The sequence below is a fragment of the Oncorhynchus nerka genome, linkage group LG24, assembly GCF_034236695.1.
Source record: "Oncorhynchus nerka isolate Pitt River linkage group LG24, Oner_Uvic_2.0, whole genome shotgun sequence".
NCBI classification, from domain to species: Eukaryota; Metazoa; Chordata; class Actinopteri; order Salmoniformes; family Salmonidae; genus Oncorhynchus; species Oncorhynchus nerka.
Genome location: NC_088419.1, coordinates 98,920,074 through 98,933,531, shown reverse-complemented (window position 1 = coordinate 98,933,531; position 13,458 = coordinate 98,920,074). Strand labels below are relative to the sequence as shown.

General features: G+C 54.3%; 1 protein-coding gene across 8 annotated transcripts in view; it reads left to right on the top strand.

Annotated features, from left to right (window-relative positions):
* LOC115118148 (sex comb on midleg-like protein 2) overlaps positions 1–13,458 on the top strand; it is a 58,362-nt gene that overhangs the window by 32,138 nt on the left and 12,766 nt on the right. For all 8 annotated transcript variants that reach the window (XM_029646698.2, XM_029646699.2, XM_065009384.1 and 5 more), the window contains 2 exons: positions 399–773; positions 11,063–11,266. In XM_029646698.2, coding sequence (XP_029502558.1) covers positions 399–773; positions 11,063–11,266 — 579 coding nt within the window. The remainder of the gene's footprint in view (positions 1–398; positions 774–11,062; positions 11,267–13,458) is intronic.

Here is a 13,458-nt window from a genome sequence, read left to right as displayed (position 1 = left end):
TGTATCCCAGCGTAACTCTCCTCTCTCAGCCAATGTAGAGGCTGTATCCCAGCGTAACTCTCCTCTCTCAGCCAGTGTAGAGGCTGTATCCCAGCGTAACTCTCCTCTCTCAGCCAGTGTAGAGGCTGTATCCCAGCGTAACTCTCCTCTCTCAGCCAGTGTAGAGGCTGTATCCCAGCGTAACTCTCCTCTCTCAGCCAGTGTAGAGGCTGTATCCCAGCGTAACTCTCCTCTCTCAGCCAGTGTAGAGGCTGTATCCCAGCGTAACTCTCTCAGCCAATGTAGAGGCTGTATCCCAGCGTAACTCTCCTTTCTCAGCCAGTGTAGAGGCTGTATCCCAGCGTAACCCTCCATGTCTGTTGCACTGAAATCTTATAATCTCTCTGTTGTTTTTCTAGTCAACCTGCCAAAGAACCTGCATGTCCTAACAGCAGCCCACATCCCCTCCAAGCCTAGCCGTAGATCCATGCCTGCGTCCTTCCGGCTTCCCAGCCCCCTGCCCCCGCTGCCTGTCAGGAAGGGGGTGCGGGGGCGGCGCCCCAAGAGTGAGACCATCGCCCTGCTGAAGGCTGTAGCGGAGGCAGCTGCAGCTCAGAACGGCACGGCTCCAACCTCTAACTCACTGCTGGCTCCCAGGCCTCACAAGAAGAGAGGCCCTAAACCTGGCAGCAAGAGGAAGCCCAAGGTGCTCCAGAACGTAGTGTCTTCAGGTGCTGCGGATGCCAAGCTGTCAGGGGGTCAACAGGACTGCTTCAGCTCTGTGGTCTCTACAGGTAAACTTGACGACAGCCCGCCCCTCTAACCTGCTGCAGCCCAACTCTCTAACCTGCTGCAGCCCACCTCTCTAACCTGCTGCTGATAGAGAAATTCTAAATTACTCTATGCTTTAATTGCCAAAACCAATTTCACACTCGTTTCTATTCATTAATGAGGTGTAAGTTCATTAATTATGCATGAAGTAGATCGAGACCAGTCTTAAAAGCCAGGTAAAGAGCGTTTAATTCCAGAGAGTACTAAATGCTTACACACATTACCACAGGTTATAAACTGAAAATGACGTCAGCGTTTTCCAAACGTTCCGTTTCACAAACAGAGGGCCCCTCTAATTCTCAAGCCTCCGCGTTATCAGCATGAAGTCAAGGCCAGTCAGCATAAATCAACATTCCCGACCATTTTGGAGATGGTCCGTTCCCACCACCTGGAGATTTGTACAACTGAATGAACTTAAAGAACAGACCTTCATTGTTACTAAACTTCCTGACTACATTATATACAATTGTGAAAGGGAGCAAGAGGGACAGTACATTATAGCATTTGGACTAGTCAGTTTCTGATTGGAATGTATACATAATTAGTCATTTCAAACATATTTTCCTCTATCAGCTGCAGCCCACCTCTCTAACCAGCTGCAGCCCACCTCTCTAACCAGCTGCAGCCCACCTCTCTAACCAGCTGCAGCCCGCCCCTCTAACCTGCTGCAGCCCACCTCTCTAACCAGCTGCAGCCCGCCTCTCTAACCAGCTGCAGCCCGCCTCTCTAACCAGCTGCAGCCCACCTCTCTAACCAGCTGCAGCCCACCCCTCTAACCAGCTGCAGCCCACCCCTCTAACCAGCTGCAGCCCACCCCTCTAACCAGCTGCAGCCCACCCCTCTAACCAGCTGCAGCCCACCCCTCTAACCAGCTGCAGCCCACCTCTCTAACCTGCTGCAGCCCACCCCTCTAACCAGCTGCAGCCCACCAGGTTAGGGCTGAGGGGTAGGGTTAGGCTGAGGGGTAGGGTTAGGCTGAGGGGTAGGGTTAGGCTGAGGGTTAGGGGTAGGCTGAGGGTTAGGGGTAGGCTGAGGGTTAGGGGTAGGCTGAGGGTTAGGGGTAGGCTGAGGGGGTAGGGTTAGGGGTAGGCTGAGTGGTAGGGGTGGGGGTTAGGGGTAGGCTGAGAGTTAGGGGTTAGAGTTAGGCCGAGGGTTAGGGGGATTAGGGGTTGGGGTTAGGCTGAGGGTTAGGGGTAGGCCGATGGTTAGGGGTAGGGATTGGGGGTAGGCTGAGGGTTAGGGGTTGGGGTTAAGGGTTGGGGTAAGGGATTGGGGTTAGGGGTAGGCTGATGGTTAGGGGTATGGTTTGGGGTTTGGGTTAGGCTGAGGGTTAGGGGTAGGCTGAGAGTTAGGGGTTAGTTAGGCCGAGGGTTAAGGTGGTTAGGGGTTGGGGTTAGGCTGAGGGTTAGGGTTAGGCCGATGGGTAGGGATTGGGGGTAGGCTGAGGGTTAGGGGTTGGGGTTAAGGGTTGGGGTAAGGGATTGAGGTTAGGGGTAGGCTGATGGGTAGGGGTTGGGGTTAGGCTGAGTGTTAGGGGTTGGGGTTAGGCTGAGGGTTAGGGGTAGGCTGAGGGTTAGGTTGGATTTAGGCTGAGGGTTAGGGGTAGGCTGATGGTTAGGGGTTGGGGTTAGGGGTAGGCTGAGGGTTAGGGGTTAGGTTTAGGGTTTAGGGGTAGGCTGAGGGTTAGGGTTTAGGGGTAGGCTGAGGGGTAGGGGTTAGGCTGAGAGTTAGGGTGGGGGTTAGGGGTAGGCTGAGGGTTAGGGGTAGGGTTAGCGGGGTTAGGGGTTGGGGTTAGGCTGAGAGTTAGGGTGGGGGTTAGGAGTTAGGGTTAGGGGTAGGCTGAGGGTTAGGCATATGGTTAGGGGGTTAGGGGTTGGGGTTAGGCTGAGTTATGGATAGGGGTTAGGAGTTAGGGTAGGCTGGGGGTTAGGGGTAGGGTTAGGCTAAGGGGTAGGGGTTGCGGATAGGCTGAGGGGTAGGGGTTGGGGGTAGGCTGAGGGTTAGGGGTAGGGTTTTGGTTTAGGGGTTGGGGTTAGGCTGAGGGTTAGGGGTAGGATTTAGGGTTAGGGGTAGAGTTGGGATGGGGTTAGGGGTAGGGGTTAGGGTAGGCTTGATAGTTAGGGGTAGGCTGAGGGTTAGGGGTAGGCTGGGGGTTAGGGGTTAGGGGTAGGCTGGGGGGTTAGGGGTAGGCTGAGGGTTAAGGGTAGGGTTTTGGTTTAGGGGTTGGGGTTAGGCTGAGGGTTAGGGTAGGGTTAGGGGTAGAGTTGGGATGGCGTTAGGCTGGGGTTAGGGGTAGGCTTGATAGTTAGGGGTAGAATGATGGTTAGGGGTAGGGATTGGGGTAGGGTTAGGGGTAGGCTGGGGTTAGGGATTGGGGTAGGGGTAGGCTGAGGGTTAGGGGTAGGCTGATGGTTAGGGGTAGGGATTGGGGTAGGGTTAGGCTGAGGGGTGGGGTTAGGGGTAGGATTTAGGGTTAGAGTTAGGGGTTAGGGGTAGGGATTAGGGGTAGGCTGATAGTTAGGGGGTAGGGTTAGGGGTAGGCTGAGGGTTAGGGTTAGGGGTAGGCTGATAGTTAGGGTAGGGTTAGGGGTAGGCTGGGGGGGGGTTAGGGGTAGGCTGGGGTTAGGGGGGGTAGGCTGAGGGTTAGGGGTAGGCTGAGGGTTAGGGGTAGGCTGAGGGGGGTTAGGGTAGGCTGAGGGTTAGGGGTAGGCTGGGGGTTAGGGGTTAAGGGTAGGCTGGGGGTTAGGGGTAGGCTGGGGGTTAGGGGTTAGGGGTAGGCTGAAGGTTAGGGGTAGGCTGAGGGTTATAGGGGTAGGCTGAGGGTTAGGGGTAGGCTGAGGGTTAGGGTTAGGCTTAGTCTGTTCTCTATCGTATGGTATAGGGTAACTAGTAGGTAGCCAAAACATGTATTGTACCTCTAGTTAACTGTTTTGTTATTATTAGCATATTTTCATGTTTTCGTCACGTCCCTAAAAAAATCCAATGACTCGTGAATAAGGCCATAAAAAGATGATTTTCTTTTTTGAAAGATTAATTTGATTAATTTCAACAATTATTTTTGACCCAATGAATGATTCACTTTACCATTGTATTAGTTTGTATTTGGTTCAATCACGGTGAATCGAATCATGTCACTCAAAATAAAAAAAGTAATATCCTTCCTTTCTTTTTGATTCTGTGGCTTCAACCTGTTGATTTGGCCTTCCAATGTATGGGACAAAGCAACTCAATAGATGCTAGTCAACCTGCAAGGTAAACACTTCTAAGGTAGTTAAGATATACATTGAGTGTACAAAACATAAAGGACACCTTCCTAATATTGAGTTGCACCCCCCCTCCTCCTTTTGCCCTCAGAACAGCTTCAATTTGTCGGGGGATGGATTCTACAAGGTGTCGAAAGCATTCCTCATGATTGCTGGCCCATGTTGACTCCAATGCTTCCTAATGTTGGCTGGTTGTCCTTTGGGTGGTGGACCATTCTTCAAATCAAATTTTATTTGTCACATGTGCCGAATATAACAGGTGAAAACCTTACCGTGAAATGCTAACTTACAAGCCCTTAACTTTATTTCTTGAACTGCATTGTTGGTTATGAAAATATTTACTAAATAAACTAAAGTAAAACAAATTAATCAAAAATTAACACAATAAATGTACATAACAATAAGAAGGCTGTATACAGGGGGTACCGAGTCAATGTGGAGGCTGTATACAGGGGGTACCGAGTCAATGTGGAGGCTGTATACAGGGGGTACCGAGTCAATGTGGAGGCTGTATACGGGGGGTACCGAGTCAATGTGGAGGCTGTATACGGGGTACAGAGTCAATGTGGAGGCTGTATACAGGGGGGTACCGAGTCAATGTGGAGGCTGTATACGGGGGTACCGAGTCAATGTGGAGGCTGTAGACGGGGGGTACCGAGTCAATGTGGAGGCTGTAGACGGGGGGGTACCGAGTCAATGTGGAGGCTGTATACAGGGGGTACCGAGTCAATGTGGAGGCTGTAGACGGGGGTACCGAGTCAATGTGGAGGCTGTAGACGGGGGTACCGAGTCAATGTGGAGGCTGTAGACGGGGGTACCGAGTCAATGTGGAGGCTGTATACAGGGGGTACCGAGTCAATGTGGAGGCTGTAGACGGGGGGTACCGTACAGAGTCAATGTGGAGGCTGTATACAGGGGGTACCGAGTCAATGTGGAGGCTGTAGACGGGGGTACCGAGTCAATGTGGAGGCTGTATACAGGGGGTACAGAGTCAATGTGGAGGCTGTATACAGGGGGTACCGGTACAGAGTCAATGTGGAGGCTGTAGACAGGGGGTACCGAGTCAATGTGGAGGCTGTATACGGGGGGTACCGAGTCAATGTGGAGGCTGTAGACAGGGGGTACCGAGTCAATGTGGAGGCTGTATAAAGGGGGTACCGAGTCAATGTGGAGGCTGTATACGGGGGTACAGAGTCAATGTGGAGGCTGTAGACAGGGGGTACCGTACAGTCAATGTGGAGGCTGTAGACTGGGGGTACCGGTACAGAGTCAATGTGGAGGCTGTATACAGGGGGTACCGAGTCAATGTGGAGGCTGTATACGGGGGGTACCGAGTCAATGTGGAGGCTGTAGACGGGGGTACCGAGTCAATGTGGAGGCTGTAGACGGGGGGTACCGAGTCAATGTGGAGGCTGTATAATGGGGGTACCGGTACAGAGTCAATGTGGAGGCTGTATACAGGGGGTACCGAGTCAATGTGGAGGCTGTATACAGGGGGTACCGAGTCAATGTGGAGGCTGTAGACGGGGGTACCGTACAGAGTCAATGTGGAGGCTGTAGACGGGGGTACGAGTCAATGTGGAGGCTGTAGACGGGGGGTACAGAGTCAATGTGGAGGCTGTATACGGGGGTACAGAGTCAATGTGGAGGCTGTATACGGGGGTACCGTACAGAGTCAATGTGGAGGCTGTAGACGGGGGGTACCGAGTCAATGTGGAGGCTGTAGACGGGGGGTACCGAGTCAATGTGGAGGCTGTAGACGGGGGGGGTACCGAGTCAATGTGGAGGCTGTAGACGGGGGGTACCGAGTCAATGTGGAGGCTGTATACGGGGGTACCGAGTCAATGTGGAGGCTGTATACGGGGGTACCGAGTCAATGTGGAGGCTGTATACGGGGGTACCAGAGTCAATGTGGAGGCTGTATACGGGGGTACCAGAGTCAATGTGGAGGCTGTATAAAGGGGGTACCGAGTCAATGTGGAGGCTGTATACAGGGGGTAGACAGAGTCAATGTGGAGGCTGTATACAGGGGGTACAGAGTCAATGTGGAGGCTGTATACGGGGTACAGAGTCAATGTGGAGGCTGTAGAGGGGGGGTACCAGAGTCAATGTGGAGGCTGTAGACAGGGGGTACCAGAGTCAATGTGGAGGCTGTAGACGGGGGGGTGGAGGCTGTAGACGGGGGGTACGAGTCAATGTGGAGGCTGTATACTGGGGGTACCGGTACAGAGTCAATGTGGAGGCTGTATACGGGGGTACCAGTACAGAGTCAATGTGGAGGCTGTAGACAGGGGGGGTACCGAGTCAATGTGGAGGCTGTATACGGGGGGGGTACCGAGTCAGTGGAGGCTGTATACGGGGGTACCGAGTCAATGTGGAGGCTGTATACGGGGGTACCGAGTCAATGTGGAGGCTGTAGACGGGGGGTACCGAGTCAATGTGGAGGCTGTATACAGGGGGTACCGAGTCAATGTGGAGGCTGTAGACGGGGGGTACCGAGTCAATGTGGAGGCTGTAGACGGGGGGTACCGAGTCAATGTGGAGGCTGTATACGGGGGGTACCGAGTCAATGTGGAGGCTGTAGACAGGGGTACGGTACAGAGTCAATGTGGAGGCTGTATACAGGGGGTACCGAGTCAATGTGGAGGCTGTATACAGGGGGTACCGAGTCAATGTGGAGGCTGTATACAGGGGGGGTACATAACAATAAGAAGGCTGTATACAGGGGGGGTACCAGAGTCAATGTGGAGGCTGTATACAGGGGGGGGTACCGAGTCAATGTGGAGGCTGTAGACGGGGGGTACCGAGTCAATGTGGAGGCTGTATACGGGGGGTACCGAGTCAATGTGGAGGCTGTATAGACGGGGGGTACAGAGTCAATGTGGAGGCTGTAGACAGGGGGGTACCGAGTCAATGTGGAGGCTGTATACGGGGGGTACCGAGTCAATGTGGAGGCTGTAGACAGGGGGGGTACCGAGTCAATGTGGAGGCTGTAGACGGGGGGGTACCGAGTCAATGTGGAGGCTGTAGATACAGGGGGGTACAGAGTCAATGTGGAGGCTGTAGACGGGGGGTACCGAGTCAATGTGGAGGCTAGACGGGGTACCGAGTCAATGTGGAGGCTGTAGACGGGGGTACCGAGTCAATGTGGAGGCTGTATACAGGGGGTACCAGAGTCAATGTGGAGGCTGTAGACAGGGGGGGGTACCGAGTCAATGTGGAGGCTGTAGACAGGGGGGTACCGAGTCAATGTGGAGGCTGTATACAGGGGGGGTACAGAGTCAATGTGGAGGCTGTATACAGGGGGTACATAACAATAAGGAGGCTGTATACGGGGGTACAGAGTCAATGTGGAGGCTGTAGACGGGGGGTACCGAGTCAATGTGGAGGCTGTAGACGGGGGGTACCGAGTCAATGTGGAGGCTGTAGACGGGGGGTACCGAGTCAATGTGGAGGCTGTAGACGGGGGTACCGAGTCAATGTGGAGGCTGTATACGGGGGTACCAGAGTCAATGTGGAGGCTGTATACGGGGGTACCGAGTCAATGTGGAGGCTGTATAAAGGGGGGTACAGAGTCAATGTGGAGGCTGTATACGGGGGGTACAGAGTCAATGTGGAGGCTGTAGACGGGGGTACCGAGTCAATGTGGAGGCTGTAGACAGGGGGTACAGAGTCAATGTGGAGGCTGTAGACGGGGGGTACAGAGTCAATGTGGAGGCTGTAGACAGGGGGGTACCGAGTCAATGTGGAGGCTGTATACAGGGGGGGTACCGAGTCAATGTGGAGGCTGTATACAGGGGGGGTACCGAGTCAATGTGGAGGCTGTAGAAAGGGGTACCGAGTCAATGTGGAGGCTGTATACGGGGGGTACCGAGTCAGTGGAGGCTGTATACGGGGGTACAGAGTCAATGTGGAGGCTGTATAAGGGGGGTACAGAGTCAATGTGGAGGCTGTAGACGGGGGGTACCGAGTCAATGTGGAGGCTGTATACATGGGGGTACAGAGTCAATGTGGAGGCTGTATACGGGGGTACCAGAGTCAATGTGGAGGCTGTAGACGGGGGTACCAGTACAGAGTCAATGTGGAGGCTGTAGACGGGGGGTACAGAGTCAATGTGGAGGCTATAGACGGGGGGTACCGAGTCAATGTGGAGGCTGTATACAGGGGGTACCGAGTCAATGTGGAGGCTGTATACAGGGGGTACAGAGTCAATGTGGAGGCTGTATACGGGGTACATAACAATAAGAAGGCTGTATACGGGGGGTACCGAGTCAATGTGGAGGCTGTATACGGGGGGGTACCGAGTCAATGTGGAGGCTGTAGACGGGGGGTACCGAGTCAATGTGGAGGCTGTAGACGGGGGTACCAGAGTCAATGTGGAGACTGTAGACAGGGGGTACCGAGTCAATGTGGAGGCTGTAGACGGGGGTACCGAGTCAATGTGGAGGCTGTAGACGGGGGGTACCGAGTCAATGTGGAGGCTGTAGACAGGGGGGGTACCGAGTCAATGTGGAGGCTGTAGACGGGGGGTACCGAGTCAATGTGGAGGCTGTAGACGGGGGGTACCGAGTCAATGTGGAGGCTGTAGACGGGGGGTACCGAGTCAATGTGGAGGCTGTAGACGGGGGGTACCAGAGTCAATGTGGAGGCTGTAGACGGGGGTACCGAGTCAATGTGGAGGCTGTAGACGGGGGGGTACCGAGTCAATGTGGAGGCTGTAGACGGGGGGGTACCGAGTCAATGTGGAGGCTGTATACGGGGGTACCGAGTCAATGTGGAGGCTGTATACGTGGGGGTACATAACAATAAGGAGGCTGTATACGGGGGTACCGAGTCAATGTGGAGGCTGTAGACGGGGGGTACCGAGTCAATGTGGAGGCTGTAGACGGGGGGTACCGAGTCAATGTGGAGGCTGTAGACAGGGGGTACCGAGTCAATGTGGAGGCTGTAGACGGGGGGTACCGAGTCAATGTGGAGGCTGTATACGGGGGGTACCGAGTCAATGTGGAGGCTGTAGACGGGGGGTACCGAGTCAATGTGGAGGCTGTAGACGGGGGGTACCGAGTCAATGTGGAGGCTGTATACGGTTTATCTTTGTGTGTTCAGGGCTTGACATTTACCCATATCATCTTGTCCTGGACAAACCACTTTTGCGTGTGGTGCATTTTTGAAAAGTGTTTTTTCCCGCTAATTGCATTTTGGAACATTTACAGGTAGCCTATAGTCATGTGCTCATTGTTGAGCTTATAATATGACGAAATAAAATGTCTCTGTCCTTGTCATCTTTGTGTTACCTTCCTCTCTCATGCGGTCTGTGTGTGTGTCGTAGGCAGGAAGTCAGGTGACCAGCTTAGGTCCGAAATAAACCCATTGAAACGCATTGTGCTTCTTTTGGACAGACGAGTTTTGACGAGTGTGAAACCTCTTGCTCTGCTTCTTCCTCTCTGAGCCAGAAAAAAATATAATGGATTATGGTCATTGTAGTTAATTACAACGTTTCTGTGCTGAACTTTTTATTTCATTTCTATTTCACCTTTATTTAACCAGGTAGACTAGTTGAGAACAAGTTCTCATTTGCAACGGTGACCTGGCCAAGATGGAGCATAGCAGTTTGACACATACAACAACACAGAGTTACACATGGAATAAACAAAACATAGTCTATATACAGTGAGTGCAAGTGGGGTAAGATAAGGGAGTTAAGGCAATAAATAGGCCATGGTGGCGAAGTAATTACAATATAGCAAATAAACACTGAAATGGTAGATGTGCAGAAGATGAATGTGCAAGTAGAGATACTGGGGTGCAAAGGAGCAAGATGGATAAATAAATGCAGTATGGGGATGAGGTAGTTGGATGGGCTATGTACAGGTACAGTGATCTGTGAGCTGCTCTGACAGCTGGTGCTTAAAGCTAGTGAGGGAGATATGAGTCTCCAGCTTCAGTGATTTTTGCAGTTCGTTCCAGTCATTGGCAGCAGAGAACTGAAAGGAAAGGCGGCCAAAGGAGGAATTTGCTTTGGGGATGACCAGTGAAATATACCCGCTGGAGCGCGGTTTACGAGTGGGTGCTGCTATGGTGACCAGTGAGCTAAGATAAGGCGGGGCTTTACCTAGCAGAGACTTGTAGATGACCTGGAGCCAGTATGAAGCCAGGGCCAGCCAACGAAGGCGTACAGGTCGCAGTGGTGGGTAGTATAGGGGGCTTTGGTGACAAAACAGATGGCACTGTGATAGACTGCATCCAATTTGTTGAGTAGAGTGTTGGAGGCCATTTTGTAAATTACATTGCCGAAGTCGAGGATCGGTAGGATAGTCAGTTTTACCCAGGGTATGTTTGGCAGCATGAGTGACGGGGACGCTTTGTTGCGAAATAGGAAGCCGATTCTAGATTTAATTTTGGATTGGAGATGCTTGATGTGAGTCTGGAAGGAGAGTTTACAGTCTAACCAGACACCTAGGTACTTATAGATGTCCACATATTCTAAGTCAGAACCGTCCAGAGTAGTGATGCTGGATGGGCGGGCAGGTGCGGGCAGTGATTGGTTGAAGAGCATGCATTTAGTTTTACTTGCATTTAAGAGCAGTTGGAGGCCACGGAAGGAGAGTTGTATAGCATTGAAGCTCGTCTGGAGGTTAGTTAACACAGTGTCCAAAGAAACGCGGTTGAATTTTTGTTTAATGAAATCTCCTTTCAGCCCAGCGTCCCACTTGTTTTCTCTTGTGAATTATTTGATTTGTCTCTTGAGAAAGGCGCGTTGGACTCAATTACTTTGGTCAGTTGTTTAATAACCGGTGGGGAAAACCTCCAGAATTTTGATTAATCGCTCAGCACTAGTGGCCAGCCATCTTCCAGGAGAGCCAAATGGGGCAGTGGTGTAATTTGATCAAGTAAAATGTCAAGCCCTGATGTTTCTCTTTGTGTGTTATATCAGTGTGTGCCTCCATTTTAATTGTTTCTCTTTTGTGTGTGTGTGTGTGTGTTATCAGTGTGTGTGTATGTGAACAAGCATGGGACCTGTGGGCCTCACCTGGACAGGAAGCAGATGCAGCGTCTTCCGGACCACTTTGGGCCAGGTCCTGTTAACGCGGTGCTACAACAGGCAGTTCAGACTTGTCTAGACTGTTGTTACCAACCAAAGGTGCTGCTCAGAACTCTACAGGCACACGCTGGGGGAGGAGAGGTTGTCAGTGGTGAGGAGATGGCTACTGCCACGGACCTGCACTGACCCCACAGACCTGCACTGACCCCACAGACCTGCACTGACCCCACAGACCTGCACTGACCCCACAGACCTGCACTGACCCCACGGACCTGCACTGACCCCACAGACCTGCACTGACCCCACAGACCTGCACTGACCCCACAGACCTGCACTGACCCCACAGACCTGCACTGACCCCACAGACCTGCACTGACCCCACAGACCTGCACTGACACGCCACGGACCTGCACTGACCCCACAGACCTGCACTGACCCCACGGACCTGCACTGACACGCCACAGACCTGCACTGACACGCCACGGACCTGCACTGACCCCACGGACCTGCACTGACACCCCACGGACCTGCACTGACCCCACAGACCTGCACTGACCCCACAGACCTGCACTGACCCCACAGACCTGCACTGACCCGCCACGGACCTGCACTGACCCCACAGACCTGCACTGACACGCCACAGACCTGCACTGACCCCACAGACCTGCACTGACCCCACAGACCTGCACTGACCCCACAGACCTGCACTGACCCCACAGACCTGCACTGACCCCCCACAGACCTGCACTGACACCCCACAGACCTGCACTGACACCCCACAGACCTGCACTGACCCCACAGACCTGCACTGACCCCACAGACCTGCACTGACCCGCCACAGACCTGCACTGACCCGCCACGGACCTGCACTGACACCCCACGGACCTGCACTGACCCCACGGACCTGCACTGACACGCCACGGACCTGCACTGACACGCCACGGACCTGCACTGACACGCCACGGACCTGCACTGACACGCCACGGACCTGCACTGACACGCCACGGACCTGCACTGACACGCCACGGACCTGCACTGACACGCCACGGACCTGCACTGACACGCCACGGACCTGCACTGACACGCCACGGACCTGCACTGACACGCCACGGACCTGCACTGACACGCCACGGACCTGCACTGACACGCCACGGACCTGCACTGACACGCCACGGACCTGCACTGACACGCCACGGACCTGCACTGACACGCCACGGACCTGCACTGACACGCCACGGACCTGCACTGACCCCACGGACCTGCACTGACCCCACGGACCTGCACAGACCTGCACTGACCCCACAGACCTGCACTGACCCCACAGACCTGCACTGACCCCACAGACCTGCACTGACACGCCACAGACCTGCACTGACACGCCACAGACCTGCACTGACACGCCACAGACCTGCACTGACACGCCACAGACCTGCACTGACACGCCACAGACCTGCACTGACACGCCACAGACCTGCACTGACACGCCACAGACCTGCACTGACCCCACAGACCTGCACTGACCCCACAGACCTGCACTGACCCCACAGACCTGCACTGACCCCACAGACCTGCACTGACCCCACAGACCTGCACTGACCCCACAGACCTGCACTGACCCCACAGACCTGTACTGACCCCACAGACCTGCACTGACACGCCACAGACCTGCACTGACCCCACAGACCTGCACTGACCCCACAGACCTGCACTGACACTCCACAGACCTGCACTGACCCCACAGACCTTCACTGACACGCCACAGACCTGCACTGACACGCCACAGACCTGCACTGACCCCACAGACCTGCACTGACACTCCACAGACCTGCACTGACCCCACAGACCTGCACTGACACGCCACAGACCTGCACTGACCCCACAGACCTGCACTGACACGCCACAGACCTGCACTGACCCCACAGACCTGCACTGACACGCCACGGACCTGCACTGACCCCACAGACCTGCACTGACACTCCACGGACCTGCACTGACCCCACGGACCTGCACTGACACGCCACGGACCTGCACTGACACGCCACGGACCTGCACTGACCCCCCACAGACCTGCACTGACACCCCACAGACCTGTACTGACCCCACAGACCTGCACTGACCCCACAGACCTGTACTGACCCCACAGACCTGCACTGACCCCACAGACCTGCACTGACACGCCACAGACCTGCACTGACACGCCACAGACCTGCACTGACCCCACGGACCTGCACTGACCCCACGGACCTGCACTGACACCCCACAGACCTGCACTGACCCCACGGACCTGCACTGACCCCACGGACCTGCACTGACCCCACGGACCTGCACTGACACCCCACGGAC